The sequence below is a fragment of the Mesoplodon bidens genome, assembly GCF_964165515.1.
Source record: "Mesoplodon bidens genome assembly, chromosome: 4".
NCBI classification, from domain to species: domain Eukaryota; kingdom Metazoa; phylum Chordata; class Mammalia; order Artiodactyla; family Ziphiidae; genus Mesoplodon; species Mesoplodon bidens.
The window spans coordinates 144,374,373-144,402,222 of NC_138160.1; the positions used below are offsets into that span (position 1 = coordinate 144,374,373).

Here is a 27,850-nt window from a genome sequence, read left to right on the forward strand (position 1 = left end):
AGGACGAGAGGGCACCAGGCTGGGAGCACGAGGGCCAGCTTCACAAGCAGAAGAAGCAGGGGGCCCTCAGGATGCTGAGCAGAACCCTGGGTGGGGCCCACCCTCTGCTCCTTCTTCCCTGGGCTGGTGGAGCTGACTGATGGGCTCGCCTCCCCCAGAGCAGGAGCTCTGTGCAGGCAGGTGAAGGGCACCACCAGACCTCAGCTCCTAGGCCAGACACATGGCAGGTGTCTGACAAACATGTGTCAAGTGTCCAGGAGGAAGAAACAAGATGGTCAGAGAGGGAAAAGGAGATGATGCTAGAGGAGAAGCTGGCCTCAGTCAGCGTGTGTGCCGGGGTGGGGGGATGGAGGGAGATCACCAACAGCTTCCCAAGAGGGAAGTGACAAGACAGATACTGTATCAAAGTTGACAGAAATATATGGGGGATGGGGAGGGCAGGGAGGGGAGGGGGTCACCGCACTGTGTGGGAGGTCAGCGATGTGGCACATGCCTGAGGGGTTGGGAGGGCCGGAGGGGTGAGATGGCTCTGCCACCAACTCACTGAGTGACCATCTCCCTGAGACCTTACTTCCTCGTCTGCAAAATGGGCAAAATACTATCCATAAGAGGGTATTTCCTCATTTCCTTCAACCACCGCCCAGGAATGCAGAGAGAGAGGACAACCATTTGTGTTAAAAGAGGGTTTTTTCATCTCACTGGCAAAAGCATCCCTGATCAGCTCAGGTAAGTGGTTAAGACAGTGGCACCCAAGTACAGGATCAAGTGGGGACAAAGGGCACCTGCTGCTGTGCTCCGTGAGTTACCCGGGTGAGCCGAGCAGCCCGAGTGGAGGAAACCATGGGCTGTAAGCCATCTTTTAGGATTTGGACATTCTTAATTCACTCATAAAACAACAGGTGTGAGAGACACAGGGTGGGGTGGCTGCCGACCACAGCGGAGGCCAGGGTGTGCTGCTGCTCCCCCTCCCGCCTCTGATCGTGCGGACCCAGCTGGTGGGGCAGCGGGCCCAGGGCTCCCTACCTTGTGCATCTGGTGCATGTTGTCCTGAGGGTACCCTCCAGGCCCCTGGGTCTGGATGGGGTGTCCTGCTGAGGGAGGCCCTGGGCTGGGCCCCATCATGCTGTGGGCAGAGCCGGGTGAGGGACCTGGGCTAGGGCCCAACATGGCTCCAGGGGAGGGGCCCGGGCCCGGGGAAGGGCCTGGCCGAGGAGTTCCGCCCAGGGGTGGGTCTGGAGTGGACATCTTCACGGCAGCTGCGGACAGTGGTCTCCTGCTGGAAGAAAGTCCCAGTCAGCGTGGGGGTCACAGCCATCGGCTGGGTGGGTCAGGGCAGGTCAAGGATGATCACACACAGTCATGTCAGAGCACCCATCTGACAGGGAGTTGGCGCCTTTGACGGGCGCCCCCAGTCCCCCAGTCCTTTCTCCTCCATTCCTCTCCGAGGAGGTGATACATCAGGCACCCAAAATCAGATCAAAGTCCCTCGAGGAAGGGGTGGGACTCAGGAGGTGGGGACACCAGGTGATCCTGCCTCACTTCCCCTGGTATCTTTCTGATTACAACAGAGAGGACGTCTCAGGGCAGTGCTGACACACCCTTCACATCACTCCAACACTTGCTCATCTTCCTATTTAAGAAAAAAGAAGAACGTGACTAAGGCTCAAAGCCTTTGCTGGCAACAGCATCTGACTGGACCTTCATAAATTCATCTAAAACACATATTCATAGCAAGTAATGCTGGTTTCCACTTAAGGCAGTGAGACCAAGTTTCCTTTAAAATACATGAATTTAAGTTTTAAAAGTAGGCTCCTTTAAAGAGAACTATTACAGAACTAATGGCACTCTGATATCTCAAATACTTCAAAAGTGATATTCAAGTGCTGTAAACTAAAAATTGATGCCCGGAACTATGACACCGGGCCTCCACAAGATCCAAAAATCAGGTAAAAACATATCCAATGATGTTGGTAAGTTATGATTGCTACGATTGGTCTGTGAGCTGATAAATTTTATAAGTGCTCCCTACAGTAAGGGTTCAGTTTTCAGGGAACCCTCAATCTGTTATGACTGTAAATTCTATGACTGTAAGTAAAATTCTCTTTCATTTAACAACCCCTTTCCTGATAAAGGAGTAATACATTCTCAGTGCTGAAATCTGGAAAACATAAAAAGAACACAGAAACTTAAAATTACCCACCGTCCTACCAGACGCAGAGGTTAAGTGCTTGCTGGCCCCGCAGAGAGCAAGAAGCAACCCTGCCCTCCTTAACCCTCCCAGCAGGGTGGGGTGAGGGTGTATGTGTGGGGAGAGAGGGCTGCAGCTCCTCAGAGACCCCCGGAGCTGTGACGATGGAGCCCTCTCAGGATGGAGAGCTGACTGGTGCTCCCACTGGGACCCGGCCACACTCCAGTGCTTCTCCTTCGAGGCTATTCCACACACAGACACTCGCTCTACAGAATTACTCAGCACATTCTAGGCCAGCTTTCTCTTCAGAGAATCATACCTACGAGCCTTTTCATCATTTAACAGTCTTCAAGACACAAATTCTAGCAGTTCCACTAAGTTCCCTGGTCCTGATGCATCCTGAGTTATTTAAAAGCCCCTCTTTTTTTTTTAATTGGAGTATAGATTATTTACAATGTCGTGTTACTTGCTGCTGTACAGCAAAGTGAATCAGTTGTACATATACATATACCCACTCTTTTTTAGATTTTTTTCCCATATAGGCCATTACAGAGTACTGAGTAGAGTTCCCTGTGCTCTAAAGTAGGTCCTTATTAATAATCAAAAGCCCCTCTCTTGTTGGCATGCCACAAATCTGCTTTTGTTTCTGTGGACTTTTTGGTTTCGGGAATGAATCTCTTTGCCCCTAAGCTCTATTGGGCTCTCCTGATTCTAAGGATAAATCTTGAAAAAGTACAGGAACATTTTTAATGCTCTTGATTAAAAAAAAAAGTCGGGCTTCCCTGGTGGCACAGTGGTTGAGAGTCCACCTGCCGATGCAGGGGACACAGGTTTGTGCCCCGGTCCGGGAAGATCCCACATGCCGCGGAGCGGCTGGGCCCATGAGCCATGGCGGCTGAGCCTGTGCGTCCGGAGCCTGTGCTCTGCAATGGGAGAGGCCACAACAGTGAGAGGCCCGCGTACCGCAAAAAAAAAAAAAAAAGTCTTCATTTGAAAGGTGGGGGTATATCTTCCTGGATAACAGATCAAAAGCCCGAACTTCTTCAGTCCAGTTTCATGACTAAATAACTTGAACAGAGAGGGTCAGAAATCTTGGAAGAGCCAGGACCAGCAGCTGTCACCCCTGCCTGCTTGTGAACATGCCTGACCCTACGAGAAAACACTCCGCCATCCTCCCGGCATCCCTGATCTCCTCCAAAGCTCAAGGACCCTCAGTGTTGGACCTTAAATACACCTAACAGGAGTGCTGGAGAACTGACATGTGCTCACAATCCCTTCCACACAAATCCAAAACCCAATACGCTCAAGGAAAAAAATCAAACTTTAAAAAAAAATAAATTCGAGACAAATTCATTTGGAAGCAAAATCTGACCTGATTCAGAAAGACCTGTACTCAGAAAATTCTAAAACTCTGATGAAAGAAACTGAAGAAACACAAACAGATGGAAAGTTACACGGTGTTCATGGATTGGAAGAATCAGTATTGTTAAAATGACCAAATTACCCAAGGCAATCTACAGATTCAGTGCAATCCCACGGCATTTTTTTTTTTTTTTTTTTTTTTTTTTTTGTGATACACGGGCCTCTCACTGTTGTGGCCTCTCCTATTGCGGAGCACAGGCTCCGAACGCGCAGGCTCAGCGGCCAAGGCTCACGGGCCCAGCGGCTCCGCGGCATGTGGGATCTTCCCGGACCGGGGCACGAACCCGTGTGTCCCCTGCATCGGCAGGCGGACTCTTAGCCACTGCGCCACCAGGGAAGCCCCCACGGCATTTTTTACAGAACTAGAACAAATAATTCTAAAATTTGTAGGTAAACACAAAAGACCCCAAAGCAATCCTGAGAAAGAAGAACAGGGCTGGAGGTATCATGCTCCCCAACTTCAGACTATACTACAAAGCCAGAGTAATCAAACGAGTATGGCACTGGCACAGAAACAGACACACAGATCAATGGAACAGAATAGAGAGCACAGAAATAAATCCACACATTTATGGTCAATTAATCTACAACAAAGGAGACAAGAATATATGCAGAAAAGACACATGCACCCAAATGTTCATAGCAGTATTATTTACAGTAGCCAAGATATGGAAGTAACCTAAGTATCCAGCCACAGATGAATGGATAAAGATGTGGTGTGTGTGTGTGTGTGTGTGTATACACACACACACACACACACACACACACACACACAATAGAATATTACTCAGCCATAATAAAAGAATGAAATTTTGCCATTTGAAACATGGATGGACCTGGAGGGTATTATGCTTAGTCAAATACGTCAGAGAAAGACAAACACTCTGTTGTCTCTTATATATGGAATCTAAAAATAAAACAAATGAATATAACAAAACAGAAACAGACTCACAGATATAGACAACTAATGGTGACCAGTGGGGAGAGAGGAGAGGGAGGGGTAAGATGGCGGTAGAGGATGAGGAGGTACACGCTACTATGTATAAAATGAATAATCTACAAGGATATATTGTACAGCATAGGGAATACAGCCAATATTTTATGATCACTTTAAATGGAGTATAATGTACAAAAACGTTTGAATCACATCGTACACCTGAAACTAATATAATATTGTAAATCAACTATACTTCAATTAAAAAAAAAAATTTGACCTGATTCAGCTCCATGTGAATATTCACACATTCTGTCACACAAACAGGATGCTGTTTGCCCTGCCACGTGACAGCGGTCTGTGCCCTGTATCTCGTTTGCTAAAATTCTGATTCTAGAGTTGGAAACCTCTGGTCCAGGGGTTTGTCTACAGGGTGGATGCACCAGCAGTCACACTTCCCAAGTGAGCAGCCAAGTGATATGGATGTGGCCGTGGCTGGACTGGGGACGATGGCTCCTCGGGGCTCCCTTCTGGGCCCTTTGTGTCCACAGGCCCTCTCTTCGGGTCCACAGAGCACTGCTGAGGTGGGAAGAGGGACAACAGTCCTGCACCTCCTTAAGGAACCTGTGGCATCTGGCAGCTCATGGTTTCTTTCTCACCTGGAGGTCTCCACTCGAAGTCAAGCCAACTGAAACTGATGGCAAAATAAAATCCACACCACCCTCCTATCTAAAGACAGACAAACCGATGTGCCTCTGGAAAGATAGCTCTTCCCAAGGTCCCTCTAGGAATTAACTGCCTCCTCTCACAGCACCACTAACGTCATCGGCGACACACAGCAGCTCACCAAAGACATAGGAGGGCAGCGAAAAAGACTTTCATGCCCGAGTATGGCAACCTTCGCCTTCAAGAAGCATGGGCTTTCACAAAACCCTTTTTAAATCACGTTTCCTTCGGAAGCTGCCACCTCTGAAGGGTCGGGTTGCAATGAAACAGGTAACTGCTCGGAGCCACCGTCAGCAAACTTGTTTCTGGACTTGAAAGCTCAGACACACGTGGCAACGACAGTAAAGGAGATCCAAAAAGTGCAGACACAATGCAAAACCATCCTGAGCGGCAAAGCAGGTAGGGTTCCATCAAAAGTCCCACCAGGGGCTGGTGCTGGTGCCACGTGTGGACACAGGAGGGCAGTCCTACAGCATAGCGGTGGAGAGAACAGAAAAATGGAAGTGGGGAGCGGCTCTCGGGTCCTTGGTGTAGTACTGAGGAGGGACATCTTGAGTTCTGGCATACCTAAAGTGCCCTGATCGTAGGTATACAGCTGGATGAATCCTAGATCAGACATAGCACTTCCAACATCCCAGAAGGGGCCTTTGGCCCCTTCCCATTCAGAACCACCCTCCCGGTGAAACTTCTGTTCTGACTTTCTCACTGTAGGTTAGTTTCGCCTGTTACTGAACTCAATCTGAAAAGAAGGTCAGGGACTTCCCTGGCAGTCCAGTGGTTAGGACCCTGCACTTCCTTTGCAGGGGGTGCAAGTCTGATCCCTGGTCAGAGAACTAAAATCCCACGTGCCGCGCAGCATGGCCAAAAAAAGAAAGGAAAAAGAAGGAAAAGAAAAGAGGGTCATATAGTTTACTTCTGCTCATCGCTAGGTCTGGGAGGGGCATCCATGCAGTTGGATGCTATTGTCAATTCTCCTGTTCCCAGATGTTGTGCTCCCAGGTTTTAGCACACATAAAGCTGCTGTGAACCATGTCATTTGGTGGATGTGGGCGCTCATTTTCCTTGTATGTCCAGGAGGGGAACTGCTGGTCATGAGGGAGGCATAACTTTACCTTGACAGATATTGTCAGTTTTCCAAATCAGCATGACAATCGCATACACCGCCCTCCCTGCAGCAGCTGGGTGAGCGTTCCAGTTCCTCTAAATCAACTCCTGGTGCTGTCAGTCTTTTTAATTTGTAACCGTTCTGGTGAGTGTATAATCGTACCTTATTCCAATTTTAATTTGCATTTCCCTTGTGACTAACAGTGTTGCACCTTTCCACATGCTCACTGGCCACCGAGAGATCCACTTTTGTACAGGCTCTAAGCTTTCACTAACATTTTATTGGGGATATGTGGTTGCTATTACTGTCTCCCAGAGATGAAGAGAAGTTCTTAATTTTAATGATGTCCAATGTATCAAGTCTGTTCTTTGACGGTCAATGGTTTTGGGGTCCTGTTTAAGAAATCTTTGTCTACCTGTGACAATGAGAAATAATATATTTGGTCTCTGCCTTCAGTTCCTGACAGAGTTCCTAAAACCTGTGTAATTTCCTAAGTGATAGGGGTGATAAGAGCATCTTACATAGAGCTCCAAAGTCCCTTAGAATTTCCTCAGTGTTAGGAGTGCCTCTTGCTCTAATGAGGCTACTCTAGGTGGATTCCTGGATGGCTTCAGGATGGGGGCTGGTCGTCAGAAAGATCAAACCATGGCTAGAAGCTTAGAACCTTCATCCCCACCCCACCCCATCCTCCAGTGAGGGGAGAGGGGCTGGAGATTGAGTTAATCGATCATGGTTACGTGATGAAGCACCATAAAACCCCTAAACTATGGCGTTCAGAGAGCTTCTGGGTTGGTGAATACATCCACATGCCAAGAGGGTGGTGCACCCCAGCTTCATGGGGACAGAAGCTCCTGTACTCCGGACCTTTCCAGACCTCACCCTATGTATCTCTTCTTCTGGCTGTTCATCTGTATCCTTGAGAAACTGGTTAACATAGTGTCTTCTTGAGTTTTGTGAGTTGTTACAGCAAATTATCAAACCTTATGAGGGGGTCATGGGAATACACGTTTGTAACCAAGTTGGACAGAAGTGTGGATAACCTTGGGACCCACTACTTGCGACTGGCATCTGAAGTGGGGGGCAGTCTTGTGGGACTGAGCCCTTAACCTGTGAGGTCTGCACCAACTCTGGGTAGTTAGTGTCAGAATTGAATTGAACTGTAGGACACCCTGTTGGTGTCCACAGGAACTTGGAGAATTGGTTGGTGTGGAAAACCCACGTTTGGTGTCAGAAGTACTGTGACACTTTACTACCTCAAGATCATGGAGACAGAGAAAGGGAAGGAATATTTTAAAGTCCAGGGGGATTGTGACTTGTTCCCACCTCCTAGTGGTTTACAATTATTGAGGACTAATCAGTCACAAAGAAAGTGCAGGGAGGTAAGATCCAGTCAGAGAGGGGAGGGAAAGGAGTGGTCCCATTGGGTAATAAGGACAGGAATTTATTTCCTCACTGAGCCTGCACCACCACCCTGCGAGGAAGGACTACCAGACAGAGGGGTTCCTGAGGCTCACAGGCCACCCAGCGGGTCAATGGAAGAGCTGGCATCACAAGCCTAAGGCCATAGTAGAGCTCAGGCTCTGAGCGTGGACTCTGCCACCTGCCAATGGCACAACGCCGGACTCCCTGAGCCTGCTTCCTCTCTGCAGGCTGGAGCTGAGACCAGTCCCTCCCTCAGGGGTCGCTAGCTGTGTCACACAACCTAACACATGCCAGGCACATTCCAGCAGCAAGTGCTACCACGCTGCTGGTGAAATCAGCCATTAGCGCTCCGGACGCGCGGCACTCAGGACAACAGGCTCGCTTCCCTCCTCGGGAAGCAGAGGTTGCACAAGGCAGCTCTGCTGACCTGGAGGTGCAGCAGCTGCCTGAACGCCAGCACAGCCTTGGTGCAAATGAGGACCAGCTGTCAAAAGTGACCACAGTCCAGCCTGACAGTCAATGGATAGGATTTGGGCTACAAACTCTCCCTTGCCTTTTTAGCTCCCACTGCACAAAGGAGCTGTTCTTAGCCATCATCAAGCCAGCCCTTCCCGAGGTGCAGGGCTGGGCCTGGCCCTGCTGAGAGCCAGAGAGGATGTGGGACAGGATACCAATGTGCTCCTACCCGGGGTGGGGGGGCAGACAAGTTCAGCCAGGAATTTCGGAAGAGAGGTAAGATCTGAGGGCAAGGAACACCCCTCTCTCCAAACCCCTACTTCCCTCATCACCAAACACCCCTGCCCTCCTCATACAGGACACTAAAGATCCGGCATTTTCAGCAAAGCGCTTGGGTCCCCTAGGTCACCCTCAAGGCTGCCTCAGGAGGTTTCAGGTGGCTTTCTGGTACTCCCTGGACTCCCGCAACAAGTCTCTCTCTGACAACTCACATGGTGTCTGGGCTGGAAGAGGTGGGGCAACTTTGCACAACACAGAAATCCATCTCAAACCAGACAGACAACCCAAACCTAAGCAGGTGAGAAAAGCGAAGGACAAGGGGATGCAGGGGCCAAAATGGCAAAGCCACTAGCACATGTGTGTCTGGGAGCCTCATCGAGATGTGTGTGGCCCGAGAGGCAGGTGTATTTGGGGGCTCCATGAGGGGGGAACGGAACCTGGGATTCTGGGCAGGTAGCCCGAAGGCATGTGACAGAAAGTAAATGTACTCCAGGGTAAGAACCAAAAAGCTGAAAACTAAAGACAGTTCAGGAGGCTGTGAGATGAAAACAGACTCCCAGGTTCCTGAGGCCAAAGGGTCTAGAAGGGACTCAGTCATTTCACCTCAATTTCTCTGAGAAGCCCCTCAACTGCCGAACAACCAGGACTGCCCGCAATCCATGCTGTACAAGTCAAAGCATCATTAAAAATGAATGCGGGGGCTTCCCTGGTGGCGCAGTGGTTGAGAGTCCGCCTGCCGATGCAGGGGACATGGGTTCGTGCCCCGGTCCGGGAAGATCCCACATGCCGCGGAGCGGCTGGGCCCGTGAGCCATGGCCGCTGAGCCTGCGCATCCAGAGCCTGTGCTCCGCAACGGGAGAGGCCACAACAGTGAGAGGCCCGCGTACCGAAAAAAAAAAAAAAAAAAAATTAATGCGGGACACGGTACACGTGGACACAGAGGATGGTCCAAAATGAAGCAGGGGAACAAGGCATCGTCAAAGTTAGGGGTGCCTGGCCCGAACTCCACTTTGCTAAGAAGAACAATTTCTGCACGTTAATCCGAGCACAGAAGCCAGAAAACATGTACCAAAGTGCCAGCGACTCTCTCTGGAGGCATCTGTTGGGGAACTTACACATTCCACATCACAGATTTCTGAAGTTTTTCTTTGTGTGTTTGTTTTAACTATTACTTTTGTAAACAGATTTTTAAAAAACACTTTTTAAGGAAAAAGAAAAAAAAAAAAAACCCTGGATCAGAAAAAATACCTGGGAAATAAACACCCAGAAAAGATTCCCCAGGAAGTGCCTTTGTGGAAATAAAGGAGGAATATGAAAGGATCTGGGGACTGTGTTATTTTCCACCTACTTTCAACTTCACCAAAATCACTATGCCGACATTTAAATGCAGAACCAGACCTGCTTGAGGATTAGAGGTCTAGTTTCTTCTTTCGTACCACTCTTAGCATTTCTCTTAGAAATAAAAAAGGACCGTGGTAGCCGGCCACTGTGGCAAGACAGGCTGCCAACAGGCGATCGGGACCCTCTGAAATCTGCTTGCTGAGATTATGGGTTGGCTTTTCTTTTTTTTTTCCATCTTGCCTAAAAACCAGCTTTATATTTAAGTTTGGTCCCAGGATGGCTGCTATTTTGTTTTTTGGGGCGTGGAGAAATTTGTTCAAAGACACATTTCAGCAGCAGCGACACTGCAGTCAAGTCATGACCCGGCGCTCAGACGGTGGAAGGCGGCCGTGCGGGATGGCTTCAGCAGAGCCAGCCCCATCCATCACATTTAAACTACAAAATGAGATTTACACCTCCCCCATCCCCACCCCCACCACACTCCACGACTAAGAAAACCCTCCACACCTGACCTGACGGTGTGGGGTGCACTAGTCCTCGAACCTGCAAGGACGTGCGGGGGTGGGGGGCACCTGTGGTTTTAAGGACTGCGTGGAAATGGCTTCCTGAGACCCTGGGAAGCTGGCTGTTCTGTGGCATTTCCCTTGCAATATAATTAAGTAGCAAAACCTTGCCCTACATTTAAAAGGGAATGCATTTGAGAAACTAAAAAACCATGTCGCGATGATAAATTACAATGTCTTCTCAGTTCTACCTCAGAGGTAGATATGCCAAATTGCTACCAAGTACTATTTTTAGCACTGGGAATTATATATCATTTTATTCATTGGAACCCTCCCCCCGCCTTTTTAAGTTTTTCATTCATCTGAAAACCACTGAAGAGTACCTCCCCATCTATAACATGGCAGGAGACATGAAGACAACCAGGCCAGCCCTCTGCCCTCGGGGAGTTCAAGCTCTAATCCAGCAGGGAGATAAACTGTCTACACTTCAAGAACACAAACGCTAGCCTATCTACACAGGTATCTTCCAAACTCTTTTTACCATGACCCAGACTCCAATGTGACCCAGCACAAACAGGCATCAGGTAACCGAGACAAGTTGTACAGTTCTGTCCTGACCCTGCCTGCCGTGAAACTTGGGTAGACTCTCCTCCTTTTCTCTGTTAAGCCTGACCAAGCCCCACTGGATGGACATCATGACCCACCACTGGGTCTGCTGTGGGGCTTGCTCTGTACTCAACACTGAGCACGATGCGTGACCTGTGGAGAGGGCAGGAGAGAAGTCCCCCATGACAGGGACGCACAAAGTGCAAGTGTGGCCAAGAATAGGTGGGGAGGCGTGGCACCTATAACTGCCGAGTGTCACTCGTGACAGACCCCCAGCCACCCCCAAATACTTAGGGAGAACAAACTCTGCGCTAAACAGGGTTCTAGGCACTGGCCATGCAGCAGAGAACAAAGTCCCTGCCTGGTGAGATGGACAACTGAGTGACAGAAACGAGCACACAAATAAATAGGACACAGTGTCATGTAGTGGGTGGAAGTGCTATGAATAAAGTAGCAGGGTTAACAGTCAAGCTGATGGGAGGTGCGTTTCCAATCATGGTGGGCAGTGATGGGGACACATCTGAGCAGAGACCTGAAGTGAAATGGGAGCCAGTGGCTATGGACAGGCAGAGGGACCAGCAAGTGCAAAGGCCCTGGGGTGGGACCCTGAAGGAGGAGAGCAGGCGAGAAAGGTGCGGCAGCAGATGAGGTCAGAGATGGGCAAAGAGGGCAGATCACAGGCCTCGAGGGCAGTGGTAAGGAAGTTGGAGTCTACCCTAGGTGCAATGGGAAACCACTGGAATGTTCTGGGTAAGGCAGTGACATGGTCTGATGATGGTTTTAGAAGACTTTTCTGTACAAGCAGGTGGAATGGATGTGAGAGAATGAGAGGAGACAGGGATGACCAAGGTGACCAGCAGGGCCTCAGTTAGCACATGCCATTTGAAATATAAAGGGTGCCCCTTCCTTGGGGGCGACCAGCCCTGGAACCAGGCTTAGTTTAGCAAAGCCCAGCCAGGCTGGATTTCAGCCCCAACTTGCATCCCCTTGGTTCACTACTGGTGACTGAGGTGCCAACTGGGGACTATGGGAGAAACAGGGGGTTTTACGCTCAGAGAGGTCACGTTGTTTGCCCCAAATCACGTAGGAATAGAGTCCTGCCTACCTCAAGCCTGTCCGACTCTAATGCCTGAGTAACTGATTCAGGCTGAGGATCAGAAGATGGAGGAGGAGGAGAGGCTGGGAGAGCACGAAGTGCAGCAAAGAGAAGCACCCCAAAGGCAGGAGCCTCCAGGGGGTGTTCCGAGGAGGCAGACGAGGGCGCTCGGCGCGCTAGCGCTCCAGGCTGTGGTCGGATGTGTGCTCTGCGGTCATCAGGGCCAGAAGCAGCTCCCAGGGCACATCGAGGAGCCCCCTGTGCTTCAGCGTCACCATCAAGACAAGGAGACACCCACTATGCCACTTTACTGGGACTTTCGGGGCAAGGTGGGGTGGTGCACATCAAACCCTGCCCCCTCAAAGTCTCTCACTGTAACAGGTGAGGCAGCAACTGCCACTCGGCCACCTGCTTCCTGAACCAGCAGGGCGCAACCTGCCAGTGAAAGGAGAACTTAAACCACCCCAAGGAGCCATTTTAAAGCCCATCATCTTTTTTTTTTTTAATTTTATTGAAGTACAGTTGATATATAATGTCGTGTACAGCACATTAATATGTGTACATATTCTTTTTCAGATTCTTTTCCCTTATACGTTATTACAAAATACTGAGTACGGTCCTCTGTGCTATACAGTATAGGTCACTGGGAAAGCCCATTCTCTTTATCACACTCCCGTGGGTGTAAACTTCACACTGTGCGAAACTCAGATGGTTCCCAGTTACAAGTGTCCACACACAAAAATGAAGACATGGCCCTTTAGCAAAGTAACAGAATCCCAAAACGAAGCCCTGGAAACCAGTCTGGGTTTCTAGGGAGGAGCCAGCTACCTGTTTTCTAAAGGAAGCCCCTTCCCTGAGGGAACTGGATGCATCCCTTTCCTTCCCTCTGCCCTGTGAAATATGATCTCCCAAGAGACCTAGCTACACCTGGTGCCTCCCGCAAGGTCCTTTCCCACACAGGAAGATGAGTGGAGGCCAAATTTCTCATGCCCATCAAATCCATATCCTGAAAAATTTGCATGCAGCTAACAGAAAACTCCAAGATATCACCGACCATATGAATGAGCTTAATACTTCTTAGGGATGACATCTGGAAGGTGACAGCAACTCAGTTCTGATATAGTCACCCTCGGACATCTCCCTCCAATATTCCCCGCCGCTGTTACTTCCCTTTTATAGTAGGTTTGGCATATTCTTTTGATTTTAATTTTTAAAAAAAACCTCTCTCTTCAGTGTTCCAATCAACGTTACAAGTTATGAGGAGATATATGAAATGCAAAACAAACACTTGATGTTTTTTAAAACCCATGCCACCAGACACACTTCCCTCTTTCCAATGCTGTATGGTGAAACTTCAAAGCACACAATTTTTTTTTTAAGCACACAATTTTTAAATTATTAAGGACAAAATGAAGGAGCTGACTCCTTTGCTACCACTTTGAAAACATACAGAACTATTAAAATGGGGCAAAAATCTGTTCTGTATCTCAACCCGCTAGGATGTTGTAGAGATCATAATATATGACAACGGCTACAAACTGTTTAGTCTTGTGTGTCAGGCATTGTCCTAAGCACTTAACATTCGTCATCTGTCATTTTGTTGTTGTTTAGTCCTTGCAGCAATCCTACAAGTTCAGTACTATTACTGTCCCCCTTTGCAAATAAGGAGACAGGTAGGAGCGGAGGAGAACAAGGTCCTTGTCTGCCTGTTCCCGGCTGAACCCCCAGCCCCAAGCTGTGCCCGGCTCGTGGCAGGCACTCAATGCACACTTGTTCGCTATACGAACGGGGAATGCGTGGCTGGGCTACTTCTTGCACAACTGCAGGGGGCGCCATTCACGTTGTGCTCTGTCTCTGGTGAATGTGAACGCCCTCTGTGCCATGGTAGCCCTGATAGCCCAGGCCAAAATCTGCTGTCATGTCTGAGGACTTAAAAGGTGCCAGGCACTGTAACCCCCATTGCCTTGAGGCACCAAGAGGGAAAGCGGCCAAGCCAGGAGTCAGACTTGGATGTTTGACCCAAGAACTCCTGGTGAAATATACCTGGACCTCAGTTTCTTCACCTGCAGAACGTTGTCATGGGATATTCACCTAACACAACTAATCCTTCCCACTCTCCCACATCTGATAAGCAGCTAGGACCTGAAGCTGGTCTAGGATTACCTCCCAATGTTTTGAGGGTCCACAAGGAGTGGCAAAGGTATATAAATAAATACGTGTTTATGTTGGAGTGCTTTTCACTGACAGGAAGTTTGGAGACCACTGCACTGCGCTACCCTACACAGAAGCTCTGATGAGGTCACCCCACCACCACCCCCAGCTCAAAAACCTGCAAGATCAACATCTCCTGAAGTGCTGGACACAAAGTGATTTTAAGTGGCATGGGGAAGAACATTTATTATTTTCATAATTGTGTATGCATTGATTTTAAAGAAAATTATAAAAATATATATAACCGGCACATCAAACCTGGGATTTCTGGGATACAGAATGACTCTAACTTATGTTTTCAGTTTTTTAAACAGTTAATTTACAAATACATACATATATAAACAATATTAACTCCAATAAATTGAGGGCTCATTACATGCCAGGCTCTGCAGTGTGTTAAGCCACTTCCCCTACTACCTTTTCAACGCTCACAACAATTCTTTGAGGTGGTACCGCTGTCATACCTGTTTCACAAGTGGGGGGACCTATTGGTAAGTGTCTTGCTTGAGGTCAAACTAGGATTTAGAGCTGGTTGTGAATCCAGGAGGTCTAATTCCAGAACTAGCACTCCACACCACCACCTCATATTAACCACCGCCCCCCCCACACCCTCATTGTTGGGGTAATGAGGTTTAGAAAACAATGCCCTGGAAAGTTTAAAAACAAAAACAAAACCAGCAACAGCAACTAACATTTATTGCCTACAACCCCCCTTCAGTCCTGTGCCAAGCACTTCACACACATGTTCACTCAGTCCTCCCGCATACCCTCCTCATTCATCCACAAAGGTTCACTGAGGGCCTACTACGTGCTGGGCCCGGGGTACACTGCAGAAGATCAGGTAGACACAGCTGAAGGCTCTGATGGCCCTTGGAGAAGAACAGATGTCTAATTACAAACTGGGGTAACTGCTACACAAGAAAGGTTCAGGGTGATGCGCGAGTGTAGCAGAGGGGAGCGATGACTGGTCCCGGGTGGTCAAATACAGCCTGGACGTCCTCCCTGATCCTGAGTAAAGGCCCCCTCTTCCACGCAGCCTCCCTGATCTCCGGTTCCCATCACTCACTCCCCTGCGCATCCATCCACTGTGTTCCTCACACATGATAGGCCAAGGGGAGTTGTTCCCACATTTACCACCTGTTCCCCTACAGGACTGGAGAGGCTCCTCAGGGCATCCAACCTCCACCCATCGAACACCCAGTAGGGACTCAACAAATACTGAACAATAAAGGAAGAGATTGTACTGAACAACAATAATAGTGCTTCCCTCTAGCCAAGAACCATTTTTCAGGCCTTCACCAACTCCATTTGTGGCATTATTCCCATTTCACATACAAGGACACTAAGAGGTTCAGAGAGATTAAGCTATTTGCCTCACGTCACACAGCTAAGTCAACAGCAACGCCAAGAATCAAACTCGAATCCGGTCTGTCCATTAAAAGTGAAAACTTGTTTCAAATTCCTCGGAAGTGGCTCTCACGCTTATTCCCTACTTTCCCCAAGGATTCACTGGGCGGGGGGAAAAATCAAGACTAGTGTCTTCAACACCGGCACAAAACACCCTCTCCTGAAAGATTCACGTTTTAAATAAATGCCTTAATCTGGAAAATCAACTGAGAGGAAGGGAAAAGGATGCAAAACTAAAACAATGCTTTCAACGCCAAACAGTTTCCCCTGTCCTTCCCCACTTGCTGCCGACCCCCGCTTCAGGGCAAACATTCTGAAGTCACTACTTGCGAGGGATTAGGAGAGTTATTTACCTTTCCTTGAAAATCTAAAATGACGTGATTTTTAAAAATAAAATTTTAGGTCGGCTAACCCAAGGGGGCTGCTAATGTTCGTGTCCAGGCGACGCTGGACACACCTGGGATTTTTCCTACTGAGCTCCGACCGCAGCCTCGCCAAAAACCAACATTCGAGTCGGACCCGTTACACGTAGCCAGAAAAGCCAGGACGCCTGGCTATTGTTGGAGCCCCAATGGGGGCCGGGCCTCTGGCCCGCCGACGGGGCTGCGAGCTTTGTCCTGCGACCCCGGCGAGAACGCGCGCGGAGGGCGCGCGGCCTCCACTTGGCCCGGGCCCCCACCCACCGGCCCGCGGATTCTGTAGCCGCCGCGGCCTCGCTGCACTGTGGCCTTCCCCGCGCGCGCGGTGCCGGCCAGGCTTCTTGACCCTCGGGCGCCGCCGTACCCCGGCCCCAATCCGGGCGCCAGCGGCCCCCTCCACCCTCAGCGCCCTGGCTCCATTCAAACCGTCCTCCCAAGTCCCGCGCCGCGCTCACCCCGAGACCCGCGTTCCTTACCGGGAGTCGACGGCGCCGTCGCCTTCCCGGCGCCGCCCCCACCCCTCCGCGCGGGGCCGGGGGCAGAATGAGCGTCTCGTCTCTCCTCACGAAACAAAGAAGGCGCCGCCGCTGCCGCCGAGCGAGAGTAAGCTTCGCGCGCGCGCCCGCCTCAGCCGCCCCCCCCCACGCCGCCCGCGCCCCCGCTGCGCGCGCACTCGTCACCTCCCCTCCCCCCACCACAGACAGCCTCTCCCGCTTCCGTCGCCGGCCCGGCCTCTTGCGCGTGCCCGCCCGCCCTTCCGCTCCTAGCGCGCGTGCGCGCCCGCCCAGGGTGGGTTGGGGAAGGTGGGTGGGGCCAGAGAGACCTAGCGCGCCCAACGCACCTCCCCACGCTGTGCGGGACGGTCCTGCGCCTGCGCGCGGGGGGTCTTCGTCCTCCGCACGCCGCACGTCTCCACGCCGCCGGGCATGCGCAGAGCGAGTGGCACTGCGGCGGTTGTGGAGGCGGAGGTGGCTGAGGGAGGTTGGGGGATGGGGTGGCTGCGAGGTTCTGAGGAGAAGGGGTGGCCGGGGGACCCTGAGACTCGTAAGTGAGGCCCCAAGGTCGTGCGTGAAGGCAGGAGGCGGACAGGCTGGGCTGGGGACGAGCAGAGCCGACCCCTGGGCCAAGGGCGGACCTAGGAACCGCTTTCATCCCTGGTCGGAGGATGGCGGTGCCCGTCTGGCTTTGCCGAACGGGCACCGACCGTGGCTGCCTTTTCTGCAAAACCTACCTAGGGCTATTAATTGGATTAGCAGATATCTATTGACCTGCCCCAGGCTCAGGTGCTACGGAACCGAACAAAAACCTCACCCGCTGTGGCGCTCACGATCTAGTGGGAGAGGCAGGCGCGGGGCAAGAGAATTAAGTAACATACACTTTGTTGATATGGAGACAGGAAGATGGGGCAGCTAAGGAAGGCCTCGCTGCGAAGACATTTGAGTCAAGACATAAAAGCAGTGACGGAGAGAGCTTTGTTCCCAGTGTGAAGACCCAGAGCCTGTAGACGGCTTGGTCTCTTTATGTTTTCAAAGTATCTCCGAGTCTGTGTATGTCGCGTTTAGCTCCGCAACTGGACAGACGCTCCCCAAGGTCAAGTCCCACAGCCTATGACTGTCCCTACCCCTGCTTCTCTCAGGCCGGCTCTTCCTCATTTTTCAGGTCTCAGCTGACTCATCACCTCCACTGGCCTTGCCTCCTTTCTGATCACTGCCTCTTTTTCCTTTCTTTCACAATTCTTGCATACCCCCTTTATTGTCTGTCTCACTCAACTTAAATGACACGATGTTGTAAATTTTAGTCCCTAGTGAATACCCAGCATCTACTGTGTTGCCCCCCTCTGCCACATATCTGCTAGATACTTAAAATTTTTTTTTGATTGAAAGAATAATAGAGATTCTATTGAGTGTGTATCATAAGTTCTTTGGGCCTTTCCAAGCCCAAGGTGAGTCCCTTGCAGCATAGAGCAGCAGGCGAGATCTTGGGCTGAAGCCAAAAAGACCTGAATTGAAAACCCGACTCCATTGTTAGTAGCTGGGGGTTGCCAGGCAAGTTTACTGGACTCATCCACACTTCCTTTTCTTCACCTGTAAAATGCAAACAATAACAGCACTCACCTCCACAGGTTGGTTATGAGGAATCCTTGAAAGCAGGCCACCTGGGAGTTCTCAGAACCTTAGCTTGTGATGTTGGGCAGTGGACAGGGAATGGGCAAATGGAGTGTGGACTTTGGTCTCTCTTATTCACTCAAGTAATATTTCTTAAGCGCCCTCAACATGCTAGACACTGAGCTGGTCATAGGCCTGCAGGTCCTGCCCTTGGAGCAGACAGTCCTTGAGTTCAGCTGACTGTCTCCCACATTGATCACACTAATACATGATAGGAGAGTCTAAGTGCAATGGAAGAAAAGCCCAGGGTGTGATGAGATCATAACATGGGGCCTTCCTGGGATTGAGGCGTCAGCTCGACCTCTCTGTATGCCAAGACCCTGAAGAGGGAAAAGAGCATGGGAACAGCTCCCGTGGCTGTGAGGGGGACGTCGGCAGTAGCCGGGCAGAGCAGGGCAGTGGCAAGGATCTCGAGGTTTTTCTGGAGCACAGTGTGAGGCAGTTGGAGGGCTTTAATCAGGAGAATCCCATGCTGCTCTGGCTGCAGGGTGGAGACTGGGCTTGCGGGGCAAGGAGCAAGGAGAAGAAGTGGGGAGCCCCTTTAGGCCTCTGCATTGGCCCAGGGTAAAGAGAGTGTCTTCACATCTAGAGGTAGATGAAATTGGAGTTAAAATGGATAAACATGGAAGTGGGACTGAGGTGAAGAAGGAGGGCCCTGTGTGAACTCCAGCTTTCTCTGCAGCTGGGACACTGGGGACATGGACACTGGCAAGGAAGGCTCAGAAGTCTTGTTTGGGGGGAATTCCCTGGCTGTCCGGTGGTTAGGACTCAGCACTTTTCATTGCAGTGACCCGGGTTCAATCCCTGGTCGGGGAACTAAGATCCCACAAGAGCCATGCAGCAAGGCCAAAAAAAAGAGTCCTGTTTTAAGGACAAGATATCTTTTAGGAATAATCCTATAGACCAGTGGCTTATGGCTGTACAGTGAGAGCCCAGTTTAAGCAAAACTGATGCCTTTAGCACTATACTTCTGTCTGTGATACATTTTGAGTTAATTTTTGTATATAGTATGAGGTAAGATTGAAGTTCATTGTTTTCCATAGGTATATGCAGTTGTTCCATGCTGTTTGCTTCCCCCTTTGAATTGCTTTGGTGCTTTTGTCAAAAATCAGTTGACTATTTGAGACAGAAAGTCTATTTCCAAACTCTCTGTTCTGCTCATTAATCAATATGCCTCCCCTTAAGCTAAGACCACACTGTTTTGATTACTGTAGCTTTATAGTAAATCTTGAAATCAAGTAGTACTCCAACTTTGTTCTTTTTTTTTTTTTTTTTTTTTTTTGCAGTATGTGGGCCTCTCACTGCTGTGGCCTCTCCCGTTACGGAGCACAGGCTCCGGACGCGCAGGCTCAGTGGCTATGGCTCACAGGCCCAGCCGCTCCGCGGCATGTGGGATCTTCCCGGACCGGGACACGAACCCGTGTCCCCTGCATCAGCAGGCGGACTCTCAACCACTGCGCCACCAGGGAAGCCCCCAACTTTGTTCTTTTTTTTTTTTTTTTTTTTTTTTTCTTTTTTTTTTTTCTTTTTGCGGTATGCGGGCCTCTCACTGTTGTGGCCTCCCCCGCCGCGGAGCACAGGCTCCGGACGCGCAGGCCCAGCGGCCATGGCTCACGGGCCCAGCCGCTCCGCGGCATATGGGACCCTCCCAGACCGGGGCACGAACCCGCATCCCCTGCATCGGCAGGCGGACTCTCAACCACTGCGCCACCAGGGAGGCCCTTGTTCTTTTTTAAAATTGTTTTTGTTACTGTAGATCCTTTGCATTTCCATGTAAATTTTAGAATCAACTTGTCAATTTCTACCAAAAACAGTGACTTATCACGGTCATGGTTTGATAGGGATTGCACTGAATCTGTAGACCAGTTTGTGGAGAATCACCATCTTCCAATCCATGAACATGGCGTATCTCTCTGTTTATTTAGGTCTTCTCTAATGTCCATTAAACTTGCTCTTTTCAGGCCTTTCCTAGTCCAGTGAAATGACTCCTGTCCAGGTCACAGGGACCTACCTGTTGCTGAAGGCAGGAGTCAGTTCTCAGCTTCACCTTCCTAGGGCTGGTGGCCACAGTTGACACTTTCCCTCCTTAGAACAATCTCCTCACTTGGTTTCCAGGGCACCACACACTGCTAGGTTTCTTCCCACCCCATCATCAGCTCCTTTGTGTCTTCCTCCTCCTCACACTGATCTTTTAAGAATGACCTGCCTGGGCCTCCCTGGTGGCGCAGTGGTTGAGAGTCCGCCTGCCGATGCAGGGGATACGGGTTCGTGCCCCGGTCTGGGAGGATCCCATATGCCGCGGAGCGGCTGGGCCCGTGAGCCATGGCCGCTGGGCCTGCGCGTCCGGAGCCTGTGCTCCGTAACGGGAGAGGCCACAAGAGTGAGAGGCCCGCATACCGCAAAAAGAAAAAAAAAAAAAAAAAAAAGAATGACCTGCCATAGGACTCAGACCTTCATCCCCTATCTACATTCACCCCCTTCCAGTCTTGTGACTTTAAAATTTTTTCCAGGGGATTCCCTGGCAGTCCAATGGTTAGGACTCCATGCTTCCACTGCCCTGGCCCGGGTTCAATCCCTGGTCAGAGAGCTAAGATCCCACAAGCCGCATGGTGAGGCAAAAAAAAAAAAAAAATCATCTACATCCTAGGTATCTGCCCAAAAGCACTGAAAGCAGGCACTTGAAAAAATATTTGTAAATAAATGTTCATTGCTACTGCACTATTCATAATACCCAAAAGGATGGAACAGTCCAAATATCCATGAACAGATGAATGGATAAACAAACTGTGCTGTATACATTCAATGAATATTTAGCCATGAAATGAAGCGAAGTCCTATTATGTGCTACAGTCTGGATGAACCTTGAAAACATGCTAAGCAAATGAAGTCAGACACAAAAAGCAGCATATTGTATGAGTGTGTATATTTCAGATGTCTGAAATAGGCAAATCCATAGAGACAGAAAGCAGATTGCTAGGGGCTGGGGGTAAGAGGAGAGTAACTGCTTAATGGGTACAGGGTTTTATTTGGCAGATGATGAAAATATTTTGGAACTAGATAGAGATGATGCTTACACACTGTTGTGAATGTACTAAATATGACTAAATCATTCATCCTTAAGTGTCTAATTTTATATGAATCTCACATTAATTATTTAAAAATTTTTATTATTTATTTATTTATTTTGGCTGTGCCAGGTCTTAGTTGCGGCATGCGGAATCTTGTTTTAGTTGCGGCATGTGGGCTTCTTAGTTGTGGCATGTGGGCTTCTTAGTTGCGGCATGCATGTGGGATCTAGCTCCCCCACTGGGGATCGAATCTGGGCCCCCTGCATCGGGAGCGTGGAGTCTTGCCCACTGGACCACCAGGGAAGTCCCTCACTTTAATTTTTTAAAAATCTACATGCTAACGATTTCCAAATGTTTATCTCCTGTCTGGACCTGGAGCTCCAGAAAAGTGCCTCTCAGATACCACCGTTTGGATATTTAATAGCAGTTAAAATGTTCAGTTCCATCATGTCCCTCTTTTGCTCAAAACCCTCCAATGGCTCCCATCTCACCAAGCATAAAAGGCAAAGACCATCATGAGAATGAGAAGACAAGCCACAGACTGGGAGGAAATATTTGAAAAGTTATCTGATAAAAGATTGTTATCCAGATATACAAAGAACTCTTAAAAACTCCACAATAAGAAAATGAACAACCCAATTAAACGAAGACCTGAACAGACACCTCACCAAAGAGGATACACAGATGGCAAATAAGCACATGAAAAGATGTTCAATATCAATATGTCATCAAGGATTTGCAAATTAAAACAACAGTGAGGGCTTCCCTGGTGGCGCAGTGGTTGAGAGTCCGCCTGCCGATGCAGGGGACACAGGTTCGTGCCCTGGTCTGGGAAGATCCCACATGCCATGGAGCGGCTGGGCCCGTGAGCCATGGCCGCTCAGCCTGCATGTCCGGAGCCTGTGCTCGGCAAGGGGAGAGGCCACAACAGTGAGAGGCCCACGTACCAAAAAAAATAAAAATAAAGATAAATAAAATAAAATAAAACAACAGTGAGATACCACTATACACCTATTAGAATGGGAGAAATCCAAAACTCTGAAAACACCAAATGCTGGTGAGGATGTGGAGCAACAGGAACTCTCATTCATTGCTGGTGGGAATGCAAAGTGGTTCAGCCACTGTGGAAGATAGTTTGGCCGTTTCTTACAAAACTAAACATACTCTTACGATATGAACCAACAATCATGCTCCTTGGTACTTACCCCAAGGAGTTGAAAACATGTCCACACAAAAACCTGTACCTGGATGTTTCTAGCAACCTTTTTTTTTTTTTTTTTTTTTTGGCACACCACGGGGCACGCAGGATCTTAGTTCCCCAACCAGGAATTGAACCTGTGCCCCCTGCAGTGTAAGCGTGGAGTCTTAACCACTGGACCACCAGGGAAGTCATTCTAGCAGCTTTATTTTATTTTATTTTTTTCTTTTCAGTACGCGGGCCTCTCACTGCCGTGGCCTCTCCCGTTGCGGAGCACAGGCTCCGGACGCGCAGGCCCAGCGGCCACGGCTCATGGGCTCAGCCGCTCCGCGGCACGTGGGATCCTCCTGGATCGGGGCACGAACCCGTGTCCCCGGCATCGGCAGGTGGACTCTCAACCACTGCGCCACCAGGGAAGCCCGCAGCTTTATTCTTAATTGTCAAAACTTTGGAAGCAACCACGCTGTCCTTCAGTAGATGAATGGATAAATAAAGTGTGATACGTCCAGACAATGGAATATTAGCACTCAAAAGAAATGAGCTATCAAGCCATGAAAAGACATAGAAGACCCTTAAATGCATATTACTGAGTAAAAGAAGCCCATCTGAAAAGGCTTATGTTTGTTCTGCATGATTCCAACTATATGACATTCTGGAAAAGGCAAAATTATATAGACAGTAAAAGGATCAGTGGTTTCCAGGGATTTTAGGGGAAGGAGGGATGAATAGGCAGAGCCCAAACGATGTTTACAGCCGTCTGTCTATTCTGTATGATACCACAACGGTGGATGCCTGTCATTATACATTTGTCCAAACCCCTAGAATGTACATCACCCAGAGTGAACCCTAATGTAAACTGTGGATGCTGGGTGATGATGATGCGTCCATTTAGGTTTATCTGTGGTAACAAAGGCGCCACTGATGGGGGGGTGGCGCTTTGATAGGGGGGAAGCTGTCCATTTGTGGGGCAGGGAGCGTATGGGAACACTCTGTGCCTTTTTTTTTTTTTTTTTTTGCGGTACGCGGGCCTCTCACTGTTGTGGCCTCTCCTGTTGCGCAGCACAGGCTCCGTACGCGCAGGCTCAGCGGCCATGGCTCACGGGCCCAACCGCTCCGTGGCATGTGGGATCTTCCCGGACCGGGGCACGAACCCGTGTCCCCTGCATCGGCAGGCGGACTCTCAACCACTGCGCCACCAGGGAAGCCCAAGTTTACTTTTTTAAATTAATTTATTTATGGCTGCGTTGGGTCTTCGTTGCTGCGTTAGGGCTTTCTCTAGCTGCGGCAAGCGGGGCTACTCTTTCGTTGTGGTGCACGGGCTTCTCATTGCAGTGGCTTCCCTTGTTGCGGAGCACGGGCTTTACGCGTGCAGGCTCAGTTGTGGCTCGCGGGCTCTAGAGCGCAGGCTGAGTAGTTATACCACACGGGCTTAGTTGCTCCGCGGCATGTGGGATCTTCCCGGACCAGGACTTGAACCCATGTCCCCTGCATTGATAGGTAGATTCTTAACCACTGTGCCACCAGGGAAGTCCAAGATAAAGTTTATTTTTAAAATGTAAACACATATAAAAAATAAATAAATAAATAAAAATAAAAATAAATGTAAACACATTTAAAAGACCAAAGTCGGTCATCACAGGGACCTGTAGGCCATTTGTCCCCTCCCTGACTGCATCTCCTACTGCCCTTCTCCTGGCTCATTCCCCTCCCACCACTGGCCTCCTCACTCGCTATTCTTCAAACCTGGCACATTCCTGGCCCAGAGTTTTTGCCCATGTGCTCCCAACCCATGCATGGCTCTGTCTCCCAGAGGATACGGGTAATGTTACAGACGCCTCCTCCTTGCATTCCCAGCTGATTTTTCTCCACGGTACTCATCCCCCATGCTGGAACGTAAACTTTGTGTCTGTCTCCACCACCCATGCATCCCAGCACCTAGCACAGTGCCAAATGCCTGGTGCACGAAAGAGAGAGTGAAGGAACACTCCCGGGTGACTCCTTGCTGCCGCTCCTCACACGGAATCCGGGTTTACGAGATGCTTCCTGAGGCGTCAGTATTACACTCCCGGCTTCTCAGATGCCAGTGGGGAGAATGACTGGAGCCCTAGACTGAAGTCACAGCTTTAGGCTCCGCCCCTCATCTCCTGTGTCCAGGTCCCAGTCACCCTCCCCATCTGCTGCCTGGCACAATGATAGCTGCCCCTCCCGCATTCCCCGGTGGGAAGGAGAGTGCCAGGTGTGGAGGGAAAGGTGGGAATGCAAAGAGGTGTATAAAAGTGCAGATGTTTGCAGCATCCCCTCACGCGGTGAAAATACAATTCCCAGTTGGTCTTAGCAGTCTCGGAGTCTGTGCATTCACGTCCACATCTTCTGGTATCTGCTGCCTTATTAGGCAGGAGTTTCTCACGTGGCTCAGAGGATGTGTCAGGGTTCTCTAGAATCAATATGATGTTGGATGTACATATATATACATCCTATTGATTCTGTTTCTCTGGAGAAATGGAATATATATACATATATAGAGAAAGAGAACACACACACACGTATATATATTTATATTTATACAGATAAAAAGAGAAAGATGTTTATTTTAAGGAATTGGCTCACATGACTGTAGGGGCTGGCAAGTCCGAAGTCTAATCTGTAGGGCAGGCCAGTAGCTGGAAATTCAGGGAATAGAGGATGTCACAGTGTTGAGTCTGAATTCCACAGGCTGGAAACTCAGGCAGGGTTTCTGTACTACAGTCTTGAGAATTTCTTCATTGGGAATCCTCATTCTTTGCTCTTATGTCAGATTGGATGAGGCCTATCCACATGATGGAGGGTCACCAGCTTGACTCAACATCCTCAGTATGATTTAAACATTAATCACATCTATGAAAATCTCCACAGCAACATCTAAGCTGGTGTTCAACCAAACAGCTAAGCACCATGTGCCAAATTGACACCTAAAATGAACCATTGCAGAGAAAATGAACTTCTCTCTTTTGACTCAACGTCAAGGGCTTGAAATAAAATGCTTACACACGTCCAGCAGGTGAAAATGTGAAATGCATCCTCTTCAGTTGCCACTGTAAAGTGAGTACTTTTTGAGTAATCTCTTCAGATCTTCCTTAGGCATGAAACTGCTTATTTATAAACCAAACATATATTTATTCCTCAAACATGACCTCCTGCCCTGAAAAATGGGCATCACAAGAAAACAATTTCCCCAAATCAAGCAGTGAGATGCGTTGTGCAGAGAACAAGAAGCCATCCTTCCCAATTATAAACCCAGGGCAATAGATTTCTTTTAGCTGGAAGCCCAGGTTTCAACTCAGCTCAGCAAATGATCAGCATATCATGTTACACTTGCACTAAATCATGTCACTTCCTGCAACTACAGGGCAAAACCTAACTCCCTACGTTTGTCATAATTCTATAGGTTTTTTATTCTAACTATAAATATGTCTAAATATGTTTTATTTTAGGTTGAATTTATTAAGCTCTTCTAAAACACTAGTTCGGAATTATTACACTTTGGACCTCCATCAGGAATAATCACAATACATTTTTCACACACACATATACATACATAAGCCAAACATATGACTTGGGCTAGGCTTGATATATTTAGGCATTTCACCAAGGAGGATATCCAGATGGCAAATAGTGCGCGAAAAGATGTTTAGTGTCATTAGCCATTAAGGAAATGTAAATTAAGACCACAATGAGAAATCACTACACATCTACACTAAACTACACATTTAGCCATCAGAATGGCTAAAATAAGAATTAGTGGGCTTCCTGGTGGCACAGTGGTTAAGAATCCGCTTGCCAATGCAGGGTACACGGGTTCGAGCCCTGGTCCGGGAAGATCCCACATGCTGTGGAGCAACTAAGCCCGTGTGCCACAACTACTGAGCCTGTGCTCTAGAGCCCATGAGCCACAACTACTGAGCCCACGCGCCACAACTACTGAAGCCCACAAGCCTAGAGCCCATGCTCTGCAATGAGAGAAGCCACTGCAATGAAAAGCCCGCACACCGCAATGAAGAGTAGCCCCCACTCGCCGCAGCTAGAGAAAGCCTGCTCAGCAAGGAAGACCCAAAGGAGCCAAAAAAATAAATAAAAATAATAAAGTTCCCTTAAAAAAAAAAAAGAAGAATTAGTGACAACATAGAATGCTGGCGAGGATGTGGAGAAAATGGAATACATTGGAATACACGTGGAATAATACATTGCAGGTGGGGATGTAAAATGGTACAGCCACTCTGGAAAACAGTTTGGCAGCCTCAGAAGACACTAAACAGACCACTATCATATGACCCAGTAACTGTACTCCTAGGTCTTAATCCCAGAGAAATAAAAATGAATGTTCACGCAAAACCTGTGCATGAATATTCATAGCAGCTTTATCTGTAATAGCCCAAAACTGGGATCAACCCAGGCATCCTTCACACAGGTGACTGGGTAAACAGACTGTGGTCCATCTGTACCGTGGATGACTCCTCAGCAATTACAGAGAATGAGCTGTTGATTCATTGGACAACCTGAATGAAGTAATGTCAGGGATTTATGCAGTCATGCTGAGAGAGAGAGAAAGCCATACTGTATGATTCCATTTATGTAACATTTTTGAAATGGCAACATTTTGGAGATGCAGGACAGATCAGCAGTTGCCAGAGGAGGGGTGTGTGTGGTTATAAAAAGGCAGCACTAGGAATCCTTATGGTATTGAAACTGTTTCGTTTCTTGACTGCGGTGGTGGATATGCAAACCCACACAGGTGGTACAATTGAATGGAATCTAATACACACACAGGCACACACACAAATGAGTACAAGCAAACCTGAGAAAATCTGAATAAGATCAGTGAACTGTAACCATGTCAATATCCTGTTATATCTCAATAAAGCTGGGGGGCAAGGGGGAGTAATGGGAAAAATATGTATTTCTCTCTCCAGGCTGTGATATTATACTATCATTTTGCAAAAGACTACCACTGGGGACTTGAACAGATATTTGCACACCCATGTTCATAGCAGCGTTATTTACAACAGCCAAGACGTGGAAGCAGCCCAAGGGTCCATCAATCGATGACTGGATAAACAAAATGTAGTCCATCCATACAATGGAACATTATTCAGCATTAAAAAGGAAGGAATTCTGACATGCTACAACATGGATAAACCTTGAGGACATCATGCTCAGTGAAATAAGCCAGACACAAAAGAAGAAATACTGTATGCTTCCACTTATATGAGGTATCAAGAACAGGCAAATTAATAGAGATAGAAAGTGAGTAGAGGTTACCAGGGGCTG

The 27,850-nt window shown here is 48.8% G+C and overlaps 1 protein-coding gene across 7 annotated transcripts in view; it reads right to left on the bottom strand.

The window, feature by feature from the left end:
* SMARCA4 (SWI/SNF related BAF chromatin remodeling complex subunit ATPase 4) overlaps positions 1-16,748 on the bottom strand; it is an 88,262-nt gene extending 71,514 nt beyond the window's left edge. For 4 of the 7 annotated variants that reach the window (XM_081232082.1, XM_081232081.1, XM_081232080.1 and 1 more), the window contains exons 1-2: positions 16,592-16,747; positions 1,024-1,276 (exon numbers count right to left, since the gene is read on the bottom strand). In XM_081232082.1, the coding sequence (XP_081088208.1) occupies positions 1,024-1,245 (222 nt within the window). In that variant the 5' untranslated portion in view covers positions 1,246-1,276; positions 16,592-16,747. Of the gene's footprint in view, positions 1-1,023; positions 1,277-16,591 lie in introns of all 7 variants that reach the window. The other 3 variants (XM_081232078.1, XM_081232076.1, XM_081232077.1) reach the window with 2 other exon arrangements.
* Positions 16,749-27,850: the final 11,102 nt, after the last annotated feature.